General features: G+C 56.2%; 2 protein-coding genes and 1 long non-coding RNA gene across 5 annotated transcripts in view; 1 reads left to right on the forward strand and 2 right to left on the reverse strand.

Annotated features, from left to right (window-relative positions):
• Positions 1 to 8: 8 nt before the first annotated feature.
• LOC132340997 (uncharacterized) lies at positions 9 to 1,073 on the forward strand. The gene is made up of 2 exons (XR_009490058.1): positions 9 to 709; positions 843 to 1,073. It is a non-coding gene; the product is annotated as an uncharacterized LOC132340997 (long non-coding RNA).
• Positions 1,074 to 1,142: 69 nt separating this feature from the next.
• Positions 1,143 to 3,013, reverse strand: LOC132340968 (uncharacterized). Its single transcript, XM_059872226.1, has 2 exons — positions 2,151 to 3,013; positions 1,143 to 1,412 (listed from the first exon to the last, which is right to left on the reverse strand). The coding sequence occupies exons 1-2, from the start codon at positions 2,978 to 2,980 to the stop codon at positions 1,307 to 1,309; spliced, it is 936 nt and encodes a 311-aa protein (XP_059728209.1). The 5' UTR covers positions 2,981 to 3,013; the 3' UTR covers positions 1,143 to 1,306.
• Positions 3,014 to 4,378: 1,365 nt separating this feature from the next.
• Positions 4,379 to 26,060, reverse strand: part of LOC132340941 (procollagen galactosyltransferase 1-like) — a 28,644-nt gene continuing 6,962 nt past the window's right edge. The window contains exons 4-13 of one of the 3 annotated variants that reach the window (XR_009490031.1): positions 25,616 to 25,750; positions 23,038 to 23,242; positions 21,246 to 21,365; positions 19,661 to 19,737; positions 14,610 to 14,716; positions 14,397 to 14,529; positions 9,932 to 10,059; positions 7,868 to 8,074; positions 4,780 to 6,096; positions 4,379 to 4,513 (exon numbers count right to left, since the gene is read on the reverse strand). Coding sequence is in view for 2 of the 3 variants with exons in the window: in XM_059872162.1 (XP_059728145.1) it covers positions 5,358 to 6,096; positions 7,868 to 8,074; positions 9,932 to 10,059; positions 14,397 to 14,529; positions 14,610 to 14,716; positions 19,661 to 19,737; positions 21,246 to 21,365; positions 23,038 to 23,242; positions 25,616 to 25,750 (1,851 nt within the window). In the remaining variant the exon portion in view is untranslated. Of the gene's footprint in view, positions 4,514 to 4,703; positions 6,097 to 7,285; positions 7,643 to 7,756; positions 8,075 to 9,931; positions 10,060 to 14,396; positions 14,530 to 14,609; positions 14,717 to 19,660; positions 19,738 to 21,245; positions 21,366 to 23,037; positions 23,243 to 25,615; positions 25,751 to 26,060 lie in introns of those variants that run through there. The other 2 variants (XM_059872162.1, XM_059872163.1) reach the window with 2 other exon arrangements.

The raw sequence follows: 26,060 nt of genomic DNA on the forward strand, positions 1-26,060 counted from the left end.
TCCCCCCCAAAAAACCCCAAAATTCCCCCAAAAATTCCTCAAAAACCCCCAAAAGTCCCCCGGAAATTTCCCCAAACCCCCCCAAAAAATTCCCCCAAAATTCCCCCAAAATCCCCCCAAAAATTCCCCAAAAAACCCCAAAATCTCCCCAAAAATTCTTCCAAAATTCCCCCCAAAATCTCCAAAAAATTCCTCCAAAATCCTCCCCAAAAAACCCAAATATTCCCCCCAAAAACCCCAAAATTTCCCCCAAAATCCCCTCGTGCCTCAGTTTCCCTTTTTTTTTTTTATTTTTTGAAGCCAAATTTTGGGAATTAAATTTGGGAATTTTGGGGATTTTCCCCCAAATTTTGGGGTTTTTTTCTCCTGATTTTTGGGGTTTTTTCCCCTGAATTTTGGGGCATTTTCCCCTCAATTTTTGGGAGTTTTTCACCAAATTTTGGGGGATTTTCCCCAAATTTTGAGGTTTTTTCCCCTGAATTTTGGGGTTTTTTTCCCCAAATTTTGGGGGGTTTTCTCCTGAATTTTGGGGGATTTTCCCCCAAATTTTGGGGTTTCTTTTTCCTGAATTTTGGGGCATTTTCCCCAAATCTTGGGGGATTTTCTCCTGAATTTTTGGGGATTTTTTCCCCAAATTTTTGGGGTTTTCTCTTGAATTTTGGGGGTTTTTTTCCTCCTGAATTTTGGGGGATTTTCCCCAAATTTTGAGGTTTTTTCCCCTGAATTTTGGGGTTTTTTTCCCCAAATTTTGGGGAATTTTCCCCAAATTTTGAGGGTTTTTTTCCCCCAAATTTTGGGGTTTTTTCCTCCTGAATTTTGGGGTATTTTCCCCGAATTTTGAGGTTTTTTCCCCTGAATTTTGGGGTTTTTTTCACCTGAATTTTGGGGGATTTTCCCCAAATTTTTGTAGGTTTTCCCTGCCTCAGTTTCCCTCTCCCCCAAGGACCATCCCAAACTCCCAAAGATCCCAAAATCCCAAAAAAAACCCAAAAACCACCCGGAGGGGGAGGGTGAAAAAAAATCCCCAAACTGGGGTTAAAAAATAATAAAAATAAAAACTTTAAAAAAATAAACCTGAAAATTTTATTTGGGAATAAAAAAAGTGGGAGGGGCGGGAAAAGAAAAAAAAACCCAAACCAGGATTAAAAATAAAAATAGAAAACTTTATTTGGGAATAAAAAACCCCAAATTTTGGGGAATTTTGGGGTCCGAGCTCGTCGCGGGCGTCGCTGGTGGGAATTTTGGGATTCCCATGGGAATTTTTCCCCAAAATCCCAAATTTCTGGGGTTGGGAATTCTGTAATTCCTATGGGAATTTTTGCCCAAAAACCCCAAATTTTGGGGGTTTCCATGTTTGGGAATTCCAGGATTCCCATGGGAATTTTTCCCAGAAAACCCCAAATTTTGGGGGGCTCTGGGGTTGGGAATTCTGGAATTCCCATGGGAATTTTTCCCAGAAAATCCCAAATTTCTGGGGGCTCTCCGGTTGGGAATTCTGGAATTCCCATGGGAATTTTTCCCCGAAATCCCAAATTTTGGGGGGTTCCAGGGCTGGGAATTCCTCCCCACCCCAAATTCCCGGGATACTTTGGGGGTCAGAGCTCATCGCGGGCGTCGCTGTGGTGCCGGGGTTGGGAATTCCGGGATTCCCACAGGAATTTTTTCCCCAAAATCCCAAATTTCTGGGGGCTCTGGGGTTGGGAATTCCGGGATTCCCACAGGAATTTTTCCCCAAAATCCCAAATTTCTGGGGGCTCTGGGGTTGGGAATTCTGGAATTCCCATGGGAATTTTTCCCCAAAAATCCTAAATTTTGGGGGCTCTGGAGTTGGGAATTCCGGGATTCCCACAGGAATTTTTCCCCAAAAATCCCAAATTTCTGGGGGCTCTGGGGTTGGGAATTCTGTAATTCCTATGGGAATTTTTGCCCAAAAACCCCAAATTTTGGGGGTTTCCATGTTTGGGAATTCCGGGATTCCCATGGGAATTTTTCCCCAAAATCCTAAATTTTGGGGGGCTCTGGGGTTGGGAATTCCGGGATTCCCATAGGAATTCTTCCTCCCCATTATCCCAAATTTTTGGGGGCTCTGGGGTTGGGAATTCTGTAATTCCCATGGGAATTTTTCTCCAAAAACCCCAAATTTCTGGGGCCTCTGGGGTTGGGAATTCTGGAATTCCCACAGGAATTTTTCTCCAAAATCCCAAATTTCTGGGGGCTCTGAGCCTGGGAATTTCGGGATTCCCATGGGAATTTTTCCCCAAAAACCCCAAATTTCGGGGAGGCTCTGGAGTTGGGAATTCCAGGATTCCCATGGGAATTTTTCCCAATCCCAAATTTTGGGGGGCTCTCGGGTTGGGAATTCTGGAATTCCCATGGGAATTTTTCCCCCAAAAACCCCAAATTTTGGGGGTTTCCATGTTTGGGAATTCCAGGATTCCCATGGGAATTTTTCTCCAAAAACCCCAAATTTCTGGGGGCTCTGGGGTTGGGAATTCTGGAATTCCCACAGGAATTTTTCTCCAAAATCCCAAATTTCTGGGGGCTCTGAGCCTGGGAATTCTGGGATTCCCACAGGAATTTTTCCCGGAAAACCCCAAATTTTTGGGGGGCTCTGGGGTTGGGAATTCTGGAATTCCCATGGGAATTTTTCCCGGAAAATCCCAAATTTTGGGGGGGTTCCAGGGCTGGGAATTCCTCCCCAAATTCCCGGGATAATCTGGGGGTCAGAGCTCGTCGCGGGCGTCGCTGTCGTGCCGGGGTTGGGAATTCCGGGATTCCCGCAGGAATTTTTCCCCAAAAATCCCAAATTTCTGGGGCTCTGTAGTTGGGAATTCTGGGATTCCCACGGGAATCTTTCCCCAAAAATCCCCAAATTTCTGGGGGCTCTGCGGTTGGGAATTCTGGAATTCCTATGAGAATTTTTCCCCAAAAACCCCAAATTTCTGGGGGGCTCTGAGCCTGGGAATTTCGGGATTCCCATGGGAATTTTTCCCCAAAAACCCCAAATTTCTGGGGGCTCCAGGATTCCCATGGGAATTTTTCCCCAAAATTCCCAAATTTCTGGGGTTGGGAATTCTGGAATTCCTATGGGAATTTTTGCCCAAAAACCCCAAATTTTGGGGGGCTCTGAGGTTGGGAATTCCGGGATTCCCACAGGAATTTTTCCCGGAAAACCCCAAATTTTGGGGGGGCTCTGGGGTTGGGAATTCCGGGATTCCCATAGGAATTCTTCCTCCCCATTATCCCAAATTTTGGGGGGCTCTGGGGTTGGGAATTCTGGAATTCCCATGGGAATTTTTCCCCCCAAAACCCCAAATTTTGGGGGGGTTCCAGGGCTGGGAATTCCTCCCCCACCCCAAATTCCCGGGATACTTTGGGGGGTCAGAGCTCGTCGCGGGCGTCGCTGTGGTGCCGGGGTTGGGAATTCCGGGATTCCCAGGGGAATTCCTCCTCCTCCTCCTCCTCCTCCTCCTCCTCCTCCTGCCAGGGCTCGGGGGGCTCCGGGGGGCTCTGGGCTTGGGAATTCCGGGATTCCCACGGGAATTTTTCCCCAAAATCCCAAATTTTGGGTGCTCTGGGGTTGGGAATTCCAGAATTCCCGTGGGAATTTTTCCCGGAAAATCCCAAATTTTGGGGGGCTCTGGAGTTGGGAATTCTGGGATTCCCATGGGAATTTTTCCCCCAAAATCCCAAATTTCGGGGGGGTTCCAGGGCTGGGAATTCCTCCCCACCCCAAATTCCCGGGATACTTTGGGGGGCAGAGCTCGTCGTGGGCGTCGCTGTCATGCCGGGGTTGGGAATTCCGGGATTCCCGCAGGAATTTTTCCCCAAAATCCCAAATTTCTGGGGGCTCTGGAGTTGGGAATTCCCGGATTCCCACAGGAATTTTTCCCCAAAATCCCAAATTTCTGGGGGCTCTGGAGTTGGGAATTCCCGGATTCCCACAGGAATTTTTCCCCAAAACCCCAAATTTTGGGTGCTCTGTGGTTGGGAATTCCAGAATTCCCATGGGAATTTTTTCCCCAAAATCCCAAATTTCTGGGGGCTCTGGGGTTGGAAATTCCGGGATTCCCACAGGAATTCTTCCTCCCCATTATCCCGAATTTTGGGGGAGCTCTGGGGTTGGGAATTCCGGAATTCCCATGGGAATTTTTTCCCCCAAAACCCCAAATTTTGGGGGGGTTCCAGGGCTGGGAATTCCTCCCCACCCCAAATTCCCGGGATAATTTGGGGGGTCAGAGCTCGTCGCGGGCGTCGCTGTCGTGCCGGGGGTTGGGAATTCCGGGATTCCCACAGGAATTTTTTCCCAAAAATCCCAGATTTCTGGGGGGCTCTGGGGTTGGGAATTCCGGGATTCCCACAGGAATTTTTTCCCCAAAATCCCAAATTTCTGGGGGCTCTGGGGTTGGGATTTCTGGGATTCCCGAGGGAATTTTTCTCCAAAAATCCCAAATTTTGGGGGGTTTCCATGTTTGGGAATTCCAGGATTCCTGAGGGAATTTTTCCCCAAAATCTCAAATTTCTGGGGGCTCTGGGGTTGGGAATTCTGGAATTCCCATGGGAATTTTCCCCCAAAATCCCAAATTTTTGGGGGGGTTTGGGATTGGGAATTCTGGAACTCCCATGGGAATTTTTCCCCAAAATCCCAAATTTTTGGGGGGTCTGGAGTTGGGAATTTCGGGATTCCCACAGGAATTCTTCCTTCCCATTATCCCGAATTTTTGGGGGGCTCTGGGGTTGGGAATTCTGGAATTCCCATGGGAATTTTTCCCCAAAAACCCCAAATTTTGGGGGGGTTCCAGGGCTGGGAATTCCTCCCCACCCCAAATTCCCGGGATAATCTGGGGGTCAGAGCTCGTCGCGGGCGTCGCTGTCGTGCCGGGGTTGGGAATTCCGGGATTCCCACAGGAATTCCTCCTCCTCCTCCTCCTCCTCCTCCTGCCAGGGCTCGGGGGGCTCCGGGGGGCTCTGGGCTTGGGAATTCCGGGATTCCCATGGGAATTTTTCCCCAAAATCCCAAATTTTGGGGGGGTTCCAGGGCTGGGAATTCCACCCCAAATTCCCGGGATAATTTGGGGGTCAGAGCTCATCGCGGGCGTCGCTGTCGTGCCGGGGTTGGGAATTCCGGGATTCCCACGGGAATTTTTCCCAATCCCAAATTTCTGGGGGCTCTGGAGTTGGGAATTCCAGGATTCCCACAGGAATTCTTCCTCCCCATTATCCTGAATTTTTGGGGGGCTCTGGGGTTGGGAATTCCGGAATTCCCATGGGAATTTTTCCCCAAAAACCCCAAATTTTGGGGGGGTTCCAGGGCTGGGAATTCCTCCCCACCCCAAATTCCCGGGATAATCTGGGGGTCAGAGCTCGTCGCGGGCGTCGCTGTCGTGCCGGGGTTGGGAATTCCGGGATTCCCAGGGGAATTCCTCCTCCTCCTCCTCCTCCTCCTCCTCCTGCCAGGGCTCGGGGGGCTCCGGGGGGCTCCGGGCTTGGGAATTCCGGGATTCCCATGGGAATTTTTCCCCAAAATCCCAAATTTCTGGCGGCTCTGGGGCTGGGATTTCTGGGATTCCCGAGGGAATTTTTCTCCAAAAATCCCAAATTTTGGGGGGTTTCCAATGTTTGGGAATTCCAGGATTCCTGAGGGAATTTTTCCCCAAAATCCCAAATTTTGGGGGGCTCTGGGGTAGGGAATTCTGGAATTCCCATGGGAATTTTCCCCCAAAAATCCCAAATTTCGGGGGGGTTCCAGGGCTGGGAATTCCACCCCAAATTCCCGGGATACTTTGGGGGTCAGAGCTCGTCTGCGGGCGTCGCTGTGGTGCCGGGGTTGGGAATTCCGGGATTCCCAGTGGAATTCCTCCTCCTCCTCCTCCTCCTCCTCCTCTCCTGCCAGGGCTCGGGGGGCTCCGGGGGGGCTCCGGGCTTGGGAATTGCGGGATTCCCGGGGGGGTGGCTGCCCCTCGGGGGGCTCGGGGGGGGCTCTCGGTGTCGCTGACGTAGCCGGGCTCCCCCGTGTAGTGCGTGGGGAAGAGCAGCAGCGGCTCCGCGGAAAACGCCAGAAGGTCCCGCCGGGAAAAGTGCCGGGAATACTCGGGGCTGGAGGGGGGGGGATGGGGGGATTGGGGTGAGAATGGGGGAAAATGGGAAAATGGGGGGAAATGGGGAAAAATGGGGGAAAAAGGGGGAGAAATGGGGGAAATGGGGAGAAATGGGGGAAAAAGGGGGGGAAATGGGGGGAAAATGGGGGAAAATGGGGGGAAAATGGGGAAAAATGGGGGGAAATGGGAAAAAAAAGGGAAAATGGGGAGGAAATGGGAAAAAACGGGGAAAATGGGGGGGGAAATGGGGGGAAATGGGGGAAAATGGGGAAAAATGGGGTGGAAATGGGGAAAAAAGGGGGAGAAATGGGGGGAAAATGGGGAGAAATGGGGGGAAAATGGGGAGAAATGGGGGGGAAATGGGGAAAAATGGGGGAAATGGGGGGAAAATGGTGAGAAATGGGGGGAAAATGGGAGAAATGGGGGGAAAATAGGGAAAAATGGGAAAAAAAAAGGGAAAATGGGGAGGAAATGGGAAAAAATGGGGAAAATGGGGGGAAAATGGGGAAAAATGGGGGAAATTGGGGTGCCAGCTGAACACGAGGGGCAGGAACTCGTCCCTGTATCCCAGAAATCCCACATTCCCAATGCCATAAATCCCTCACCCCAAATCCCACAAATCCATGATCCCAAATCCCACAAATCTGGTACCTGGGAGACAGATCCAACATGAGGGGCAAGAACTCATCCCTGTATCCCATAAATCCCACAAATCCCATAAATCCCTGATCCCAAATCCCACAAATCCCCCAATCCCAGTACCTGGGGTGTCGGTCGAACATGAGGGGCAGGAACTCGTCCCTGTATCCCACATCCCACATTCCCAAATCCCACAAATCCCAGAAATCCCACAAATCCCTGACCCCAAATCCCACAAATCCCCCAATCCCAGTACCTGGGGTGTCGGTCAAACATGAAGGGCAGGAACTCAGCCCTGTATCCCATAAATCCCACAAATCCCATAAATCCACATTCCCAATCCCATAAATCCCACAAATCTCTGACCCCAAATCCCACAAATCCCACAAATCCCATAAATCCCTGATCCCAAATCCCACAAATCCCATAAATCCCAGTACCTGGGGTGTCGGTCGAACATGAGGGGCAGGAACTCATCCCTGTATCCCACATCCCACAGATCCCATAAATCCACATTCCCAATCCCATAAATCCCATAAATCCCACAAATCCCTGACCCCAAATCCCACAAATCCCCCAATCCCGGTACCTGGGGTGTCGGTCGAACATGAAGGGCAGGAACTCAGCCCTGTATCCCATAAATCCCACAAATCCCATAAATCCACATTCCCAATCCCATAAATCCCACAAATCTCTGACCCCAAATCCCACAAATCCCACAAATCCCATAAATCCCTGATCCCAAATCCCACAAATCCCCCAATCCCAGTACCTGGGGTGTCGGTCGAACATGAGGGGCAGGAACTCGTCCCTGTATCCCACATCCCACATTCCCAATCCCACAAATCCCACAAATCCCATAAATCCCTGACCCCAAATCCCACAAATCCCATAAATCCCAGTACCTGGGGTGTCGGTCGAACATGAGGGGCAGGAACTCGTCCCTGTATCCCACATCCCACATTCCCAAATCCCATAAATCCCTGATCCCAATCCCACAAATCCCCCAATCCCGGTACCTGGGGTGTCGGTCAAACATGAGGGGCAGGAACTCAGCCCTGTATCCCATAAATCCCACAAATCCCATAAATCCCTGACCCCAAATCCCACAAATGCCCCAGTCCCAGTACCTGGGGTGTCGGTCGAACATGAGGGGCAGGAACTCGTCCACCGGGATCATCTTGCCCAGGGGCTCGGCGGCCAGGAGCTTGCGGGCGCCGCGCAGGGACAGCGCGTAGCCCAGGCTCCAGTAGGAGTAGCCCGGGCGCAGCAGCTGCCGCACGCCGGGCACGCCGCGCTCCGAGCGCTCCGGCTCCAGCCGCTTCCGGCCCAGGTAGCTGCCAACAGCGCGGGGTCAGCGGGGGCACCGGTGGCATTGGGGTCAGCGGGATCAGTGGGGGCACCGGGGTCAGTGGGGTCATCGGGGGCACTCTGGGGTCAGTGGGGTCATTGGGATGAATGGGGTCATTGGGACCAATGGGGTCAGTGGGGTCATTGGGATAAATGGGATGAATGAGGTCAATGGGTCATTGGGATCAATGGGAAGAATGAGGTCAATGGGTCATTGGGATCAATGAGATCAATGGGGTCAATGGGATCAATGGGATCGTTGGGATGAATGGGATGAATGAGGTCAATGGGTCATCGGGATCAATGGGGGCACTGGGGTCAGTTGGGTCATTGGGATCAATGGGGTCAATGGGATGAATGAGGTCAATGGGTCATTGGGATGAATGGGTTCCATGGGGTCATTGGGGTCATCGGGATCAATGGGGGCACTGGGGTCAATGGGGTCATTTGGGTCATTGGGATGAATGGGAAGAATGAGGTCAATGGGTCATTGGGATCAATGGGGTCATTGGGATCAATGGTAAGAATGAGGTCAGTGGGTCATTGGGATCAATGGCGTCATTGGGATCAATGAGGTCAATGGGTCATTGGGATCAATGGGGTCATTGGGATCAATGAGATCAATGGGGTCAATGGGATCAATGGGATCGTTGGGATCATTGGGATGAATGAGGTCAGTGGGTCATTGGGATCAATGGGGTCATTGGGATCACTGAGGTCAATGGGTCATTGGGATCAATGGGGTCATTGGGATCAATGAGATCAATGGGGTCAATGGGATCAATGGGATCGTTGGGATGAATGGGATGAATGAGGTCAATGGGTCATCGGGATCAATGGGGGCACTGGGGTCAGTTTGGTCATTGGGATGAATGGGGTCAATGGGATGAATGGGGTCATTGGGATCAATGGGATGAATGAGGTCAATGGGTCATTGGGATGAATGGGGTCATTGGGATCAATGGGATGAATGAGGTCAATGGGTCATCGGGATCAGTGGGGGCACTGGGGTCAGTTTGGTCATTGGGATGAATGGGGTCAATGGGTCATTGGGGTCATTGGGATGAATGGGAAGAATGAGGTCAATGGGTCATTGGGATCAATGGGGTCATTGGGATGAATGGGGTCATTGGGGTCATTGGGATGAATGGGAAGAATGAGGTCAATGGGTCATTGGGATCAATGGGGTCATTGGGATGAATGGGGTCAATGGGGTCATTGGGATGAATGGGAAGAATGAGGTCAACAGGATTAATGGGATAATTTGGGTCAATGGGGTCACTGGGATCAATGGGATAAGTGGGACCAATGGGGTCATTGGGATCTATGGGTAAAGTGGGGTCAATGGGGTCATTGGGATCAATGCCATCAATGGGATCAATGAAGTCAATGGGCTCAATGGAGTCAATGGGTTCAATGGGGTCAATGGAGTCAATGGGGTCATTGGGATCAATGAGGTCATTGGGGTCAATGGGGTCACTGGAATCAATGGGGTCACTGGGGTCACTTGGGTCACTGGTATTGGGATCACTGGGCCCAATGGGATCCAAGAGGGCCTCAGGAAATGGGGAGCAGTGGGGTGAGGATGAGGATGATGAGAGGAGGATGAAGGCTCACAGGAGATCCCAGAGGACTGGGACGAGCTTTGGGATGAGGGTGAGAATTGGGATGAGGATGATGATGAGGGGATGATGAAGGCTCACAGGAGGTCCCAAGGGATTGGGATTGGGATGAGTTTTGGGATGAGGATGAGGAGGATGACGATGAAGGCTCACAGGAGGTCCCAAGGGATTGGGATTGGGATGAGTTTTGGGATGAGGATGAGGATGAGGATGAAGGCTCACATGAGGTCCCAGTCGACGGCCGCCTCCTCCAGCTGCTCCATCAGCTCCGTCAGGCGGCTGCGGAAGAAAACCTCGAAGCGCAGATCGTCCTCGAACACCAGCGAGCGCTGCAGGCCCCGCGCCGAGATCTGGGAACGACCCCGGGAATTCCAGGGATTGGGATGGACCCCGGGAATTCCAGGGATTGGGATGGACCCCGGGAATTCCAGGGTTTGGGATGGACCCCGGGAATTCCAGGGATTGGGATGGACCCCGGGAATTCCAGGGATTGGGATGGACCCCGGGAATTCCAGGGTTTGGGATGGACCCCGGGAATTCCAGGGATTGGGATGGACCCCGGGAATTCCAGGGATTGGGATGGACCCCGGGAATTCCAGGGATTGGGATGGACCCCAGGAATTCCAGGGATTGGGATGGACCCCGGGAATTCCAGGATTTGGGATGGACCCCAGGAATTCCAGGATTTGGGTGGACCCGGGGAATTCCAGGATTTGGGGTGGACCCCGAGAATTCCAGGGATTGGGGGGGACCCCGGGAATTCCAGGGATTGGGATGGACCCCGGGAATTCCAGGGATTGGGATGGATCGTGGGAATTTCAGGGTTTGGGATGGACCCCAGGAATTCCAGGGATTGGGATGGACCCCAGGAATTCCAGGGATTGGGATGGACCCCGGGAATTCCAGGGATTGGGATGGACCCCGGGAATTCCAGGATTTGGGATGGATCCTGGGAATTCCAGGATTTGGGATGGACCCCGGGAATTCCAGGGATTGGGATGGACCCCAGGAATTCCAGGGATTGGGATGGACCCCGGGAATTCCAGGGATTGGGATGGACCCCGGGAATTCCAGGATTTGGGATGGATCCTGGGAATTCCAGGATTTGGGATGGACCCCGGGAATTCCAGGGATTGGGATGGACCCCAGGAATTCCAGGGATTGGGATGGACCCCGGGAATTCCAGGATTTGGGATGGATCCTGGGAATTCCAGGGATTGGGATGGACCCCGGGAATTCCAGGATTTGGGATGGATCCTGGGAATTCCAGGATTTGGGATGGACCCCAGGAATTCCAGGGATTGGGATGGACCCCGGGAATTCCAGGGATTGGGATGGATCCCGGGAATTCCAGGATTTGGGATGGATCCTGGGAATTCCAGGATTTGGGATGGACCCCGGGAATTCCAGGGATTGGGATGGACCCCAGGAATTCCAGGGATTGGGGTGGACCCGGGGAATTCCAGGATTTGGGATGGACCCGGGGAATTCCAGGATTTGGGTGGACCCCGGGAATTCCAGGATTTGGGATGGACCCGGGGAATTCCAGGATTTGGGTGGACCCCGGGAATTCCAGGATTTGGGATGGACCCCGGGAATTCCAGGGATTGGGATGGACCCCGGGAATTCCAGGGATTGGGATGGACCCCAGGAATTCCAGGGATTGGGATGGACCCCGGGAATTCCAGGATTTGGGATGGACCCCAGGAATTCCAGGATTTGGGTGGACCCGGGGAATTCCAGGATTTGGGGTGGACCCCGAGAATTCCAGGGATTGGGGGGGACCCCGGGAATTCCAGGGATTGGGATGGACCCCGGGAATTCCAGGGATTGGGATGGATCGTGGGAATTCCAGGGTTTGGGATGGACCCCAGGAATTCCAGGGATTGGGATGGACCCGGGGAATTCCAGGATTTGGGATGGACCCCGGGAATTCCAGGGATTGGGATGGACCCCGGGAATTCCAGGGATTGGGATGGACCCCGGGAATTCCAGGATTTGGGATGGATCCTGGGAATTCCAGGATTTGGGATGGACCCCAGGAATTCCAGGGATTGGGATGGACCCCGGGAATTCCAGGATTTGGGATGGATCCTGGGAATTCCAGGATTTGGGATGGACCCCGGGAATTCCAGGGATTGGGATGGACCCCAGGAATTCCAGGGATTGGGGTGGACCCGGGGAATTCCAGGATTTGGGATGGACCCGGGGAATTCCAGGATTTGGGTGGACCCCGGGAATTCCAGGATTTGGGATGGATCCTGGGAATTCCAGGGATTGGGATGGACCCCGGGAATTCCAGGATTTGGGATGGATCCTGGGAATTCCAGGATTTGGGATGGACCCCAGGAATTCCAGGGATTGGGATGGACCCCGGGAATTCCAGGGATTGGGATGGATCCCGGGAATTCCAGGATTTGGGATGGATCCTGGGAATTCCAGGATTTGGGATGGACCCCGGGAATTCCAGGGATTGGGATGGACCCCAGGAATTCCAGGGATTGGGGTGGACCCGGGGAATTCCAGGATTTGGGATGGACCCGGGGAATTCCAGGATTTGGGTGGACCCCGGGAATTCCAGGATTTGGGATGGACCCGGGGAATTCCAGGATTTGGGTGGACCCCGGGAATTCCAGGATTTGGGATGGACCCCGGGAATTCCAGGGATTGGGATGGACCCCGGGAATTCCAGGGATTGGGATGGACCCCAGGAATTCCAGGGATTGGGATGGACCCCGGGAATTCCAGGATTTGGGATGGACCCCAGGAATTCCAGGATTTGGGTGGACCCGGGGAATTCCAGGATTTGGGGTGGACCCCGAGAATTCCAGGGATTGGGGGGGACCCCGGGAATTCCAGGGATTGGGATGGACCCCGGGAATTCCAGGGATTGGGATGGATCGTGGGAATTCCAGGGTTTGGGATGGACCCCAGGAATTCCAGGGATTGGGATGGACCCGGGGAATTCCAGGATTTGGGATGGACCCCGGGAATTCCAGGGATTGGGATGGACCCCGGGAATTCCAGGGATTGGGATGGACCCCGGGAATTCCAGGATTTGGGATGGATCCTGGGAATTCCAGGATTTGGGATGGACCCCAGGAATTCCAGGGATTGGGATGGACCCCGGGAATTCCAGGATTTGGGATGGATCCTGGGAATTCCAGGATTTGGGATGGACCCCGGGAATTCCAGGGATTGGGATGGACCCCAGGAATTCCAGGGATTGGGGTGGACCCGGGGAATTCCAGGATTTGGGATGGACCCGGGGAATTCCAGGATTTGGGTGGACCCCGGGAATTCCAGGATTTGGGGTGGACCCCGGGAATTCCAGGGATTGGGATGGACCCCAGGAATTCCAGGGATTGGGATGGACCCCGGGAATTCCAGGGATTGGGATGGACCCCGGGAATTCCAGGGATTGGGATGGACCCCGGGAATTCCAGGGATTGGGATGGATCGTGGGAATTCCAGGGTTTGGGATGGACCCCAGGAATTCCAGGGATTGGGATGGACCCCAGGAATTCCAGGGATTGGGATGGACCCCGGGAATTCCAGGATTTGGGATGGATCCTGGGAATTCCAGGATTTGGGATGGACCCCGGGAATTCCAGGGATTGGGATGGACCCCAGGAATTCCAGGGATTGGGATGGACCCCGGGAATTCCAGGGATTGGGATGGACCCCGGGAATTCCAGGATTTGGGATGGATCCTGGGAATTCCAGGATTTGGGATGGACCCCGGGAATTCCAGGGATTGGGGTGGATCGTGGGAATTCCAGGATTTGGGATGGATCCCGGGAATTCCAGGATTTGGGATGGACCCTGGGAATTCCAGGATTTGGGATGGACCCCAGGAATTCCAGGGATTGGGGTGGACCCCGAGAATTCCAGGGATTGGGATGGACCCCGGGAATTCCAGGGATTGGGATGGACCCCGGGAACTCCAGGGATTGGGATGGACCCCGGGAATCCCGGGGATTGGGATGGACCTCGGGAATTCCAGGGATTGGGGTGGATCGTGGGAATTCCAGGGATTGGGATGGATCCTGGGAACTCCAGGATTTGGGATGGATCCTGGGAATTCCAGGATTTGGAATGGATCCTTGGGAATTCCCTGGATCCCCTTGGACTCCCTGACCCCTTGGATCTTTCCAGACCCCCCAAATTCCAGAATTCCCACCCCAAATTCCCCAAATTCCCGAATTTCTGGCCCCTCACCTCCTGCCAGTCCCGGAAGTGGCTGAGGAAGCAGCGGCTCCTTTGGAATTCCTTGGACTCCCTGACCCCCTGGACCTTCTGGATCCTTCCAGACCCCCCAAATTCCAGAATTCCCACCCCAAACTCCCAAAATTCCCAAATTTTGGGCCCCTCACCTCCTGCCAGACCCGGAAGTGGCTGAGGAAGCAGCAGCTCCATTGGAATTCCGTGGACTCCCTTGGACTCTCTGACCCCCTGGATCCTTCCAGACCCCCCAAATTCCAGAATTCCCACCCCAAACTCCCAAAATTCCCAAATTTCGGGCCCCTCACCTCCTGCCAGACCCGGAAGTGGCTGAGGAAGCAGCAGCTCCTTTGGAATTCCTTGGACTCCCTGACCCCCTGGACCTTCTGGATCCTTCCAGACCCCCCAAATTCCAGAATTCCCACCCCAAACTCCCAAAATTCCCAAATTTCGGGCCCCTCACCTCCTGCCAGACCCGGAAGTGGCTGAGGAAGCAGCCCACCTCGCCGTGGGTCAGGGGTCTCCCGTGGAAGGGGTCCCGGTATCCCGGCAGCATCCGCACCCCCAGCGCCTCCACCTGGCTGCTGTTCAGGGCCCTGCGGAGCCCGGAAGGTTCCAGAAGGGAATTCTGGGGGGGGGGGGTCTGGGGGCTCCTCCCCACCCCCCCGGGGCTCACCGGCCGTCCACGGCCTCCACCAGCTGCGGGGAGACGCCGAGCTCGTGCAGCGAGCGCAGCATCCGCGCCCGGCGCGCCGAGCGGCGCCGCAGGTTGATCAGGAACACCTGGGGAGGGGAACGGGGAAACTGGGGGGAGTCAGCCCGAATCGGGGGGGAAACGGGGGAAATTGGGGGGATTCAGCCCGAATCAGGGGGGAAACGGGGGAAATTGGGGGGATTCAGCCCGAATCGGGGGGAAACGGGGGAAATTGGGGAGGAAATGGGGAAAATTGGGGGGATTCAGCCCGAATCGGGGGGGATTCACCCAAAATCTGGGGGGAAATTGGGGGGATTCAGCCCGAATCAGGGGGGAAACGGGGGAAATTGGGGGGATTCAGCCCAAATCGGGGGGGATTCACCCAAATCAGGGGGGAAATGGGGAAAATTGGGGGGATTCAGCCCAAATCAGGGGGGATTCAGCCCGAATTAGGGGAAATTGGGGGGATTCAGCCCAAATCGGGGGGGAAATGGGGAAAATTGGGGGGATTCAGCCCAAATCAGGGGGGATTCCACCCAAATCGGGGGGGATTCAGCCCAAATCAGGGGGGAAATGGGGAAAATTGGGGGGATTCACCCAAATCGGGGGGGATTCAGCCCAAATGGGGGGGGAAACGGGGAAAACTGGGGGGATTCACCCAAATCAGGGGGGATTCAGCCCAAATCGGGGGGGAAATGGGAGAAATTGGGGGGATTCAGCCCAAATCGGGGGGGGATTCAGCCCGAATCGGGGGGGATTCACCCAAAATCTGGGGGGAAATTGGGGGGATTCAGCCCGAATCAGGGGGGAAACGGGGGAAATTGGGGGGATTCAGCCCAAATCGGGGGGGATTCACCCAAATCAGGGGGGAAATGGGGAAAATTGGGGGGATTCAGCCCAAATCAGGGGGGATTCAGCCCGAATTAGGGGAAATTGGGGGGATTCAGCCCAAATCGGGGGGGAAATGGGGAAAATTGGGGGGATTCAGCCCAAATCAGGGGGGATTCCACCCAAATCGGGGGGGATTCAGCCCAAATCAGGGGGGAAATGGGGAAAATTGGGGGGATTCACCCAAATCGGGGGGGATTCAGCCCAAATGGGGGGGGGAAACGGGGAAAACTGGGGGGATTCACCCAAATCAGGGGGGATTCAGCCCAAATCGGGGGGGAAATGGGAGAAATTGGGGGGATTCAGCCCAAATCGGGGGGGGATTCAGCCCGAATCGGGGGGGATTCACCCAAAATCTGGGGGGAAATTGGGGGGATTCAGCCCGAATCAGGGGGGAAACGGGGGAAATTGGGGGGATTCAGCCCAAATCGGGGGGGATTCACCCAAATCAGGGGGGAAATGGGGAAAATTGGGGGGATTCAGCCCAAATCAGGGGGGATTCAGCCCGAATTAGGGGAAATTGGGGGGATTCAGCCCAAATCGGGGGGGAAATGGGGAAAATTGGGGGGATTCAGCCCAAATCAGGGGGGATTCCACCCAAATCGGGGGGGATTCAGCCCAAATCAGGGGGGAAATGGGGAAAATTGGGGGGATTCACCCAAATCGGGGGGGATTCAGCCCAAATGGGGGGGGAAACGGGGAAAACTGGGGGGATTCACCCAAATCAGGGGGGATTCAGCCCAAATCGGGGGGGAAATGGGAGAAATTGGGGGGATTCAGCCCAAATCGGGGGGGGATTCAGCCCGAATCGGGGGGGATTCACCCAAAATCTGGGGGGAAATTGGGGGGATTCAGCCCGAATCAGGGGGGAAACGGGGGAAATTGGGGGGATTCAGCCCAAATCGGGGGGGATTCACCCAAATCAGGGGGGAAATGGGGAAAATTGGGGGGATTCAGCCCAAATCAGGGGGGATTCAGCCCGAATTAGGGGAAATTGGGGGGATTCAGCCCAAATCGGGGGGGAAATGGGGAAAATTGGGGGGATTCAGCCCAAATCAGGGGGGATTCCACCCAAATCGGGGGGGATTCAGCCCAAATCAGGGGGGAAATGGGGAAAATTGGGGGGATTCACCCAAATCGGGGGGGATTCAGCCCAAATGGGGGGGGAAACGGGGAAAACTGGGGGGATTCACCCAAATCAGGGGGGATTCAGCCCAAATCGGGGGGGAAATGGGAGAAATTGGGGGGATTCAGCCCAAATCGGGGGGGAAATGGGAGAAATTGGGGGGATTCAGCCCAAATCGGGGGGGGATTCAGCCCGAATCGGGGGGGATTCACCCAAAATCTGGGGGGAAATTGGGGGGATTCAGCCCGAATCAGGGGGGAAACGGGGGAAATTGGGGGGATTCAGCCCAAATCGGGGGGGATTCACCCAAATCAGGGGGGAAATGGGGAAAATTGGGGGGATTCAGCCCAAATCAGGGGGGATTCAGCCCGAATTAGGGGAAATTGGGGGGATTCAGCCCAAATCGGGGGGGAAATGGGGAAAATTGGGGGGATTCAGCCCAAATCAGGGGGGATTCCACCCAAATCGGGGGGGATTCAGCCCAAATCAGGGGGGAAATGGGGAAAATTGGGGGGATTCACCCAAATCGGGGGGGATTCAGCCCAAATGGGGGGGGGAAACGGGGAAAACTGGGGGGATTCACCCAAATCAGGGGGGATTCAGCCCAAATCGGGGGGGAAATGGGAGAAATTGGGGGGATTCAGCCCAAATCGGGGGGGAAATGGGAGAAATTGGGGGGATTCAGCCCAAATCGGGGGGGGATTCAGCCCGAATCGGGGGGGATTCACCCAAAATCTGGGGGGAAATTGGGGGGATTCAGCCCGAATCAGGGGGGGAAACGGGGGAAATTGGGGGGATTCAGCCCAAATCGGGGGGGATTCACCCAAATCAGGGGGGAAATGGGGAAAATTGGGGGGATTCAGCCCAAATCAGGGGGGATTCAGCCCGAATTAGGGGAAATTGGGGGGATTCAGCCCAAATCGGGGGGGAAATGGGGAAAATTGGGGGGATTCAGCCCAAATCAGGGGGGATTCCACCCAAATCGGGGGGGATTCAGCCCAAATCAGGGGGGAAATGGGGAAAATTGGGGGGATTCACCCAAATCGGGGGGGATTCAGCCCAAATGGGGGGGGGAAACGGGGAAAACTGGGGGGATTCACCCAAATCAGGGGGGATTCAGCCCAAATCGGGGGGGAAATGGGAGAAATTGGGGGGATTCAGCCCAAATCGGGGGGGGATTCAGCCCGAATCGGGGGGGATTCACCCAAAATCTGGGGGGAAATTGGGGGGATTCAGCCCGAATCAGGGGGGAAACGGGGGAAATTGGGGGGATTCAGCCCAAATCGGGGGGGATTCACCCAAATCAGGGGGGAAATGGGGAAAATTGGGGGGATTCAGCCCAAATCAGGGGGGATTCAGCCCGAATTAGGGGAAATTGGGGGGATTCAGCCCAAATCGGGGGGGAAATGGGGAAAATTGGGGGGATTCAGCCCAAATCAGGGGGGATTCCACCCAAATCGGGGGGGATTCAGCCCAAATCAGGGGGGAAATGGGGAAAATTGGGGGGATTCACCCAAATCGGGGGGGATTCAGCCCAAATGGGGGGGGAAACGGGGAAAACTGGGGGGATTCACCCAAATCAGGGGGGATTCAGCCCAAATCGGGGGGGAAATGGGAGAAATTGGGGGGATTCAGCCCAAATCGGGGGGGAAATGGGAGAAATTGGGGGGATTCAGCCCAAATCGGGGGGGGATTCAGCCCGAATCGGGGGGGAAACGGGGGAAATTGGGAGGGAAACAGGGCAAATTGGGGAGATTCAGCCCAAATCAGGGGAAACTGGGGGGAGTCACCCCAAATCGGGGAGGAAATGGGGGAAATTGGGGGGAAATGGGGAAAATTGGGGGGATTCAGCCCGAATCGGGGGGGATTCAGCCCGAATTGGGGGGGAAACGGGGAAAATTGGGGGGAAATGGGGAAAACTGGGGGGGATTCAGCCCAAATCGGGGGGGGAAATGGGGAAAATTGGGGGGATTCACCCAAATCAGGGGGGATTCAGCCCAAATTGGGGGTGATTCACCCAAATCGGGGTGGAAATGGGGAAAATTGGGGGGATTCAGCCTGAATCGGGGGGAAACGGGGGAAACTGGGGGGATTCAGCCCAAATTGGGGGGGATTCAGCCCAATTCGGGGGGGGAAAACGGGGGAAATTGGGGGGATTCGCCCAAATCGGGGGAAATTCAGCCCAAATCGGGGGGGGATTCCACCCAAATCGGGGGGAAAACGGGGAAAATTGGGGGGAAATGGGGAAAATTGGGGGGATTCAGCCTGAATCGGGGGGATTCCACCCAAATCGGGGGGGATTCAGCCCAAATCAGGGGGGAAATGGGGAAAATTGGGGGGAAATGGGGAAAATTGGGGAGATTCACCAAAATCGGGGGGGAAACGGGGGAAATTGGAGGGATTCACCCCAAATTGGGGGGGATTCAGCCCAAATCGGGGGGGAAACGGGGAAAATTGGGGGGATTCAGCCCGAATCGGGGGGGAAATGGGGAAATTCACCCCAAAATCTAGGGGGGAAATGGGGAAATTCACCCCAAAATCTGGGGGGGAAATGGGGAAATTCACCCCAAAATCTGGGGGGGAAATGGGGAAATTCACCCCAAAATCTGGGGGGGAAATGGGGAAATTCACCCCAAAATCTGGGGGGGAAATGGGGAAATTCACCCCAAAATCTGGGGGGGAAATGGGGAAATTGACCCAAAATCTGGGGGGATTCACCCAAAATCGAGAAATTAAGAAGGAAAAGGCCCCAAAATCCCAAGGGAAAGAAGGAAAAGGTCCCAAATCCCAAGGGAAAGAAGGAAAAGGCCCCAAAATCCCAAGGGAAAGAAGGAAAATGCCCCAAATCCCAAGGGAAAGAAGGAAAAGGTCCCAAAATCCCAAGGGAAAGAAGGAAAGTGCCCCAAATCCCAAGGGAAAGAAGGAAAAGGTCCCAAATCCCAAGGAAAAGGAGCGAAAAGGCCCCAGAGCCCGAGGGGGAGGGGGATCCCGGCCGGAATTCCGAGGGAGGGGCTCCCACCTCATCAAATCCCAGCTTGTCCAGGACCTTGGGAGGGACCCACACGTGGGGGGAGGGCTCGGCCGGAGGGAGCTTCACTGTGGGAACGGGAGAATCCCATGGGAATGGGCCCTAAATCCCATGGGAATGGGCCCCAAATCCCATGGGAATGGGCCCTAAATCCCGTTGGAATGGGCCCTAAATCCCATGGGAATGGGCCCTAAATCCCATGGGAATGGGCCCCTAAATCCCATGGGAATGGGCCCTAAATCCCAAAGGAATCAGGGCCCTAAATCCCATGGGAATGGGCCCTAAATCCCATGGGAATGGGCCCTAAATCCCATGGGAATGGGCCCTAAATCCCATGGGAATGGGCCCTAAATCCCATGGGAATGGGCCCTAAATCCCAAAGGAATCAGGGCCCTAAATCCCATGGGAATGGGCCCTAAATCCCAAAGGAATCAGGGCCCTCAATCCCATGGGAATTGGTTCCCAAATCCCACAGGAACCAACCCAAATCCCTTGGGAATCAGCCCCAGATCCCAGCGGAACATTTCCCATCCCGCGGGTGAAGAATTCCCAATCCCAGGGGTCCCATCCCAGGATCCCTCCCTCCCCTACAACCCCCGATCCAGGGATCCATTGGGATCCATTGGGATCCATTGGGATCCTTCCCTCCCTCACAACCCCAAGGCCCTGGATCCATTGGGATCCATTGGGATCCTTCCTTCCCACAATCCCAAGGCTCTGGATCCATTGGGATTCATTGGGATCTATCCTCCCCACAATCCCAAGGCCCCGGATCCTTTGGGATTCTTTGGGATTCACTGGGATTCTTCCTTCCCACAATCCCAAAGCTCTGGATCCTTTGGGATCCATTGGGATCCATCCATCCCACAACCCCAAGGCCCTGGATCCATTGGGATCCATTGGGATCCATTGGGATGCTTCCCTGCCCCACAATCCCAAAGCCCTGGATTCACTGGGATCCTTCCCTGCCCCACAATCCCAAAGCTCTGGATCCACTGGGATCCATTGGGATCCTTCCCTGCCCCACAATTCCAAAGCTCTGGATCCACTGGGATCCATTGGGATCCTTCCCTCCCCCACAACCCCAAGGCCCCGGATCCTTTGGGATTCTTTGGGATTCACTGGGATTCTTCGTTCCCAGAATCCCAAAGCTCTGGATCCTTTGGGATCCATTGGGATCCATCCATCCCACAACCCCAAGGCCCTGGATCCATTGGGATCCATTGGGATCCATTGGGATCCATTGGGATGCTTCCCTGCCCCACAATCCCAAAGCCCTGGATTCACTGGGATCCATTGGGATCCTTCCCTGCCCCACAACCCCAAGGCCCCGGATCCTTTGGGATTCTTTGGGATCCATTGGGATCCATCCTTCCCACAATCCCAAGGCCCTGGATCCATTGGGATCCATTGGGATCCTTCCCTGCCCCACAATCCCAAAGCTCTGGATCCACTGGGATCCATTGGGATCCTTCCCTGCCCCACAGCCCCAAGGCCCCGGATCCCTCGGGCCGATCCCGAGGCCCCGGGTGCGTGGGGATCCCTCGGGATCGGCGGGGATCCGCGGGGCTCTCACCCATGATCTCCAGCTGGACGTGCAGGAAGTTCTCGGCCTCGTCCCGCAGGGAGCTCTGGGAGCGCAGCGGCACCGGCAGGAACCCGAACTGCTCCCGGTTGGACACGAACATCTGCACCCCTGGGATGGCATCGGGAATAACGGGAATGTCGGGATCAGGGATGGGATCAGGGATTGGGATCAGGGATGGGATCAGGATTGGGATCAGGGATGGGATCAGGGATGGGATCGGGGATGGGAGCGGCACCGGCAGGAACCCGAACTGCTCCCGGTTGGACACGAACATCTGCACCCCTGGGATGGCATCGGGAATAACGGGAATGTCGGGATCAGGGATGGGATCAGGGATGGGATCAGGGATGGGATCAGGGATGGGAGCAGGGATGGGATCAGGGATGGGATCAGGGATGGGATCAGGGATGGGAGCGGCACCGGCAGGAACCCAAACTGTTCCCGGTTGGACACGAACATCTGCACCCCTGGGATGTTGGGAATAACGGGAATGTCGGGATCAGGGATGGGATCAGGGATTGGGATCAGGGATTGGGATCAGGAATGTTGGGAATGTTGGGATCGAGAATGGGATCAGGGATGGGATCAGGGATAGGAACCCGAACTGCTCCCGGTTGGACACGAACATCTGCACCCCTGGGATGTTGGGAATGTTGGGATCAGGATCAGGGATAACAGGACTGGGGTTAAGGAATCGGGGATGGGATCGTGGATTGGGATCGTGGATGGGATCAGGGATACTGGGATTGGGAACGCTGGGATTGGGATCGGGAATGGGACCAGAGCAGGATCAGGATGGGGGAGTCACTCCCATGTTGGGATCACCCAAAGTCGATCTCAAATCCCAGCCCCATTCCAATTCCAATCCCAGCCCAACCCAACCCAACCATCCCAACCCAACCCATCCCAACCCAACCCATCCCAACCCAACCCATCCCAACCCAACCCAACCCATCCCAACCCAATCCTGTGCCGTGCTCACCAGCGTGGCGGCAGGCGGCGGCGAAGACCAGGATGTCCCAATCCCAACCCATCCCAACCCAACCCAACCCAACCCATCCCATCCCAACCCAACAATCCCAAACCCAATCCCGTGCCGTGCCCACCGGCGTGGCGGCAGGCGGCGGCGCAGACCAGGATGTCCCAATCCCATCCCAACCCAACCCAACCCATCCCAATCCCAACCCATCCCAATCCCAACCCAATCCCGTGCCGTGCCCACCGGCGTGGCGGCAGGCGGCGGCGAAGACCAGGATGTCCCAATCCCATCCCAACCCAACCCATCCCAACCCAACCCATCCCAACACAACCCAACAATCCCAAACCCAATCCCATGCCAACGTTCACCGGCGTGGCGGCAGGCGGCGGCGAAGACCAGGATGTCCCAATCCCAACCCAACCCAACCAAACCCAAACCCAATCCCATGCCAACGCTCACCGGCGTGGCGGCAGGCGGCGGCGAAGACCAGGATGTCCCAATCCCATCCCATCCCAACCCAACCCATCCCAATCCCAACCCAATCCCGTGCTCACCGGCATGGCGGCAGGCGGCAGCGAAGACCAGGATGTCCCAATCCCATCCCAACCCAACCCAACCCATCCCAATCCCAACCCATCCCAATCCCAACCCAATCCCGTGCCGTGCTCACCGGCGTGGCGGCAGGCGGCGGCGAAGACCAGGATGTCCCAATCCCATCCCATCCCATCCCAGCCCAACCTAACCCAACCCAATCCCAACCCATCCCAATCCCAACCCAACCCAATCCTGTGCCATGCTCACCGGCGTGGCGGCAGGCGGCGGCGAAGACCAGGATGTCGTCCAGGGCGCCGCGGTAGCCGGGCGGGGGCGGGTGGAAGGCCAGGTCGCGCGCGCGCTCGCGGCGCAGGTCCAGCAGGAAGGTGGAGTGCACCATGGGCACCGCGAAGACGCCGCGGCGCTCCCGGCGCCGGATGGGCAGGTAGGCGGCCGTGCGGCGGTAATAGCCCTGGGAAAGGAGTGACCGCTGAGTGACCGATGGGAGTGACCAATGGGAGTGGGGGAGGGACCTCTGGGAGTGACCAATGGGAGCAGGGAGTGACCACTGAGTGACCAATGGGAGTGGGGAGTGACCACTGAGTGACCAATGGGAGTGACCGCTGAGTGACCAATGGGAGTGACCAATGGGAGTGGGGGAGGGACCTCTGGGAGTGACCAATGGGAGTGAGGGAGGGACCTCTGGGAGTGACCAATGGGAGCGGGGAGTGACCACTGAGTGACCACTGGGAGTGACCAATGGGAGTGAGGGAGGGACCTCTGGGAGTGACCAATGGGAGTGACCAATGAGAGTGACCACTGAGCAACCGCTGGGAGTGACCAATGGGAGTGGGGGAGGGACCTCTGGGAGTGACCAATGGAAGTGGGGAGTGACCACTGAGTGACCACTGGGAGTGACCAATGGGGATGGGGAGTGACCAATGGGAGTGGGGAGTGAGTGCTGAGTGACCGCTGGGAGTGACCAATGGGAGTGGGGGAGGGACCTCTGGGAGTGACCAATGGGAGTGGGGAGTGACCTCTGGGAGTGACCACTGGGAATGGGGAGTGACCACTGAGTGACCACTGGGAGTGACCAATGGGGATGGGGAGTGACCAATGGGAGTGGGGAGTGACCAACGGGAGTGGGGAGTGACCAACGGGAGTGGGGAGTCAGTGCTGAGTGACCGCTGGGAGTGACCAATGGGAGTGGGGGAGGGACCTCTGGGAGTGACCAATGGGAGTGGGGGAGGGACCTCCGGGAGTGACCAATGGGAGTGGGGGAGGGACCTCTGGGAGTGACCAATGGGAGTGGGGGAGTGAGTGCTGAGTGACCGCTGGGAGTGACCAATGGGAGTGGGGGAGGGACCTCTGGGAGTGACCAATGGGAGTGGGGAGTGACCTCTGAGTGACCAATGGGAGTGGGGAGTGACCACTGAGTGACCAATGGGAGTGGGGAGTGAGTGCTGAGTGACCACTGGGAGTGACCAATGGGAGCGGGGAGTGACCTCTGGGAGTGACCACTGGGGATGGGGAGTGACCACTGAGTGACCAATGGGAGTGGGGAGTGCTGAGTGACCGCTGGGAGTGACCGATGGGAGCGGGGAGTGACCTCTGGGAGGGACCACTGGGAATGGGGAGTGACCGCTGAGTGACTGCTGGGAGTGACTAATGGGGATAGGGAGTGGCCAATGGGGATGGGGAGTGATCACTGAGTGACCAATGGGAGTGGGGAGTGCTGAGTGACCACTGGGAGTGGGGAGTGACCGTGGAGAATGAGGAGTGACCAGTGAGTGACCACTGGTAGTGACCAATGGGAGGGAACACTGGAGTGACCAATGGGAATAGGGAGTGACCGCTGAGTGACCAATGGGAGTGGGGAGTGACCGCTGAGTGACCAATGGGAGTGGGGAGTGACCGTGGGGAATGGGGAGTGACCAGTGAGTGACCACTGGTAGTGACCAATGGGAGGGAACACTGGAGTGACCAATGGGAGTGACCGCTGGGAGTGACCACTGGGAATGGGGAGTGACCACTGGGAATGGGGCCAGAAATGCAGGAATGAGCACTGGGAATGTGGGAATGGCCACACCCTCACCTGTGCCCGCCCTCCGGTCAGTGCCCCACCCTCACCTGTGCCCGCCCTCACCTGTGCCACACCCTCACCTGTCAGTGCTCCACCCTCACCTGTGCCCACCCTCACCTGTGCCACACCCTCACCTGTCAATGCCCCACCCTCACCTGTGCCCGCCCTCACCTGTGCCACACCCTCACCTGTGCCCGCCCTCACCTGTCAGTGCCCCACCCTCACCTGTGCCACACCCTCACCTGTGCCCACCCATCCCTGTCAGTGCCCCGCCCTCACCTGTGCCTGCCCTCACCTGTGCCCACCCTCACCTGTCAGTGCCACACCCTCACCTGTGCCCACCCATCCCTGTCAGTGCCCCGCCCTCACCTGTGCCTGCCCTCACCTGTGCCCGCCCTCACCTGTCAGTGCCACACCCTCACCTGTACCCACCTGTCCCTGTCAGTGCCCCACCCTCACCTGTGCCACACCCTCACCTGTGCCTGCCCTCACTTGTGCCCGCCCTCACCTGTGCCACACCCTAACCTGTCAGTGCCCCACCCTCACCTGTGCCCACCCTCACCTGTGCCACACCCTCACCTGTGCCCACCCTCACCTGTCAGTGCCCCGCCCTCACCTGTGCCTGCCCTCACCTGTGCCCGCCCTCACCTGTCAGTGCCACACCCTCACCTGTACCCACCTGTCCCTGTCAGTGCCCCACCCTCACCTGTGCCCGCCCTCACCTGTCAGTGCCCCGCCCTCACCTGTGCCCTGTGCGCTCACCTGGGGGGTGATGCCGCACCAGAAGTTGGAGTAGGCCGCGCGCGAGTCGAGCATCGGCGCCACCACGGTTCTGTTCTCGGCCACCAGCACGGCCAGCGTGTCGGGGTTCACCAGGACATTGTCTGCGTCCAGGAACTGAGAGAGACACACCTGGTCACACCTGGGTGACACCTGGGACACACCTGGTCACACCTGGGACACACCTGAGACACACCTGGTCACACCTGGGACACACCTGGGACACACCTGGGACACACCTGGGACACACCTGGGACACCCCCAGCGTGTCGGGGTTCACCAGGACATTGTCTGCGTCCAGGAACTGAGACAGACACACCTGGTCACACCTGGGTGACACCTGGGACACACCTGGGACACACCTGAGACACAGCTGGTCACACCTGGGTGACACCTGGGACACACCTGGGACACCCCCAGTGTGTCG

The sequence above is a fragment of the Haemorhous mexicanus genome, chromosome 34, assembly GCF_027477595.1.
Source record: "Haemorhous mexicanus isolate bHaeMex1 chromosome 34, bHaeMex1.pri, whole genome shotgun sequence".
Classification (NCBI taxonomy): domain Eukaryota; kingdom Metazoa; phylum Chordata; class Aves; order Passeriformes; family Fringillidae; genus Haemorhous; species Haemorhous mexicanus.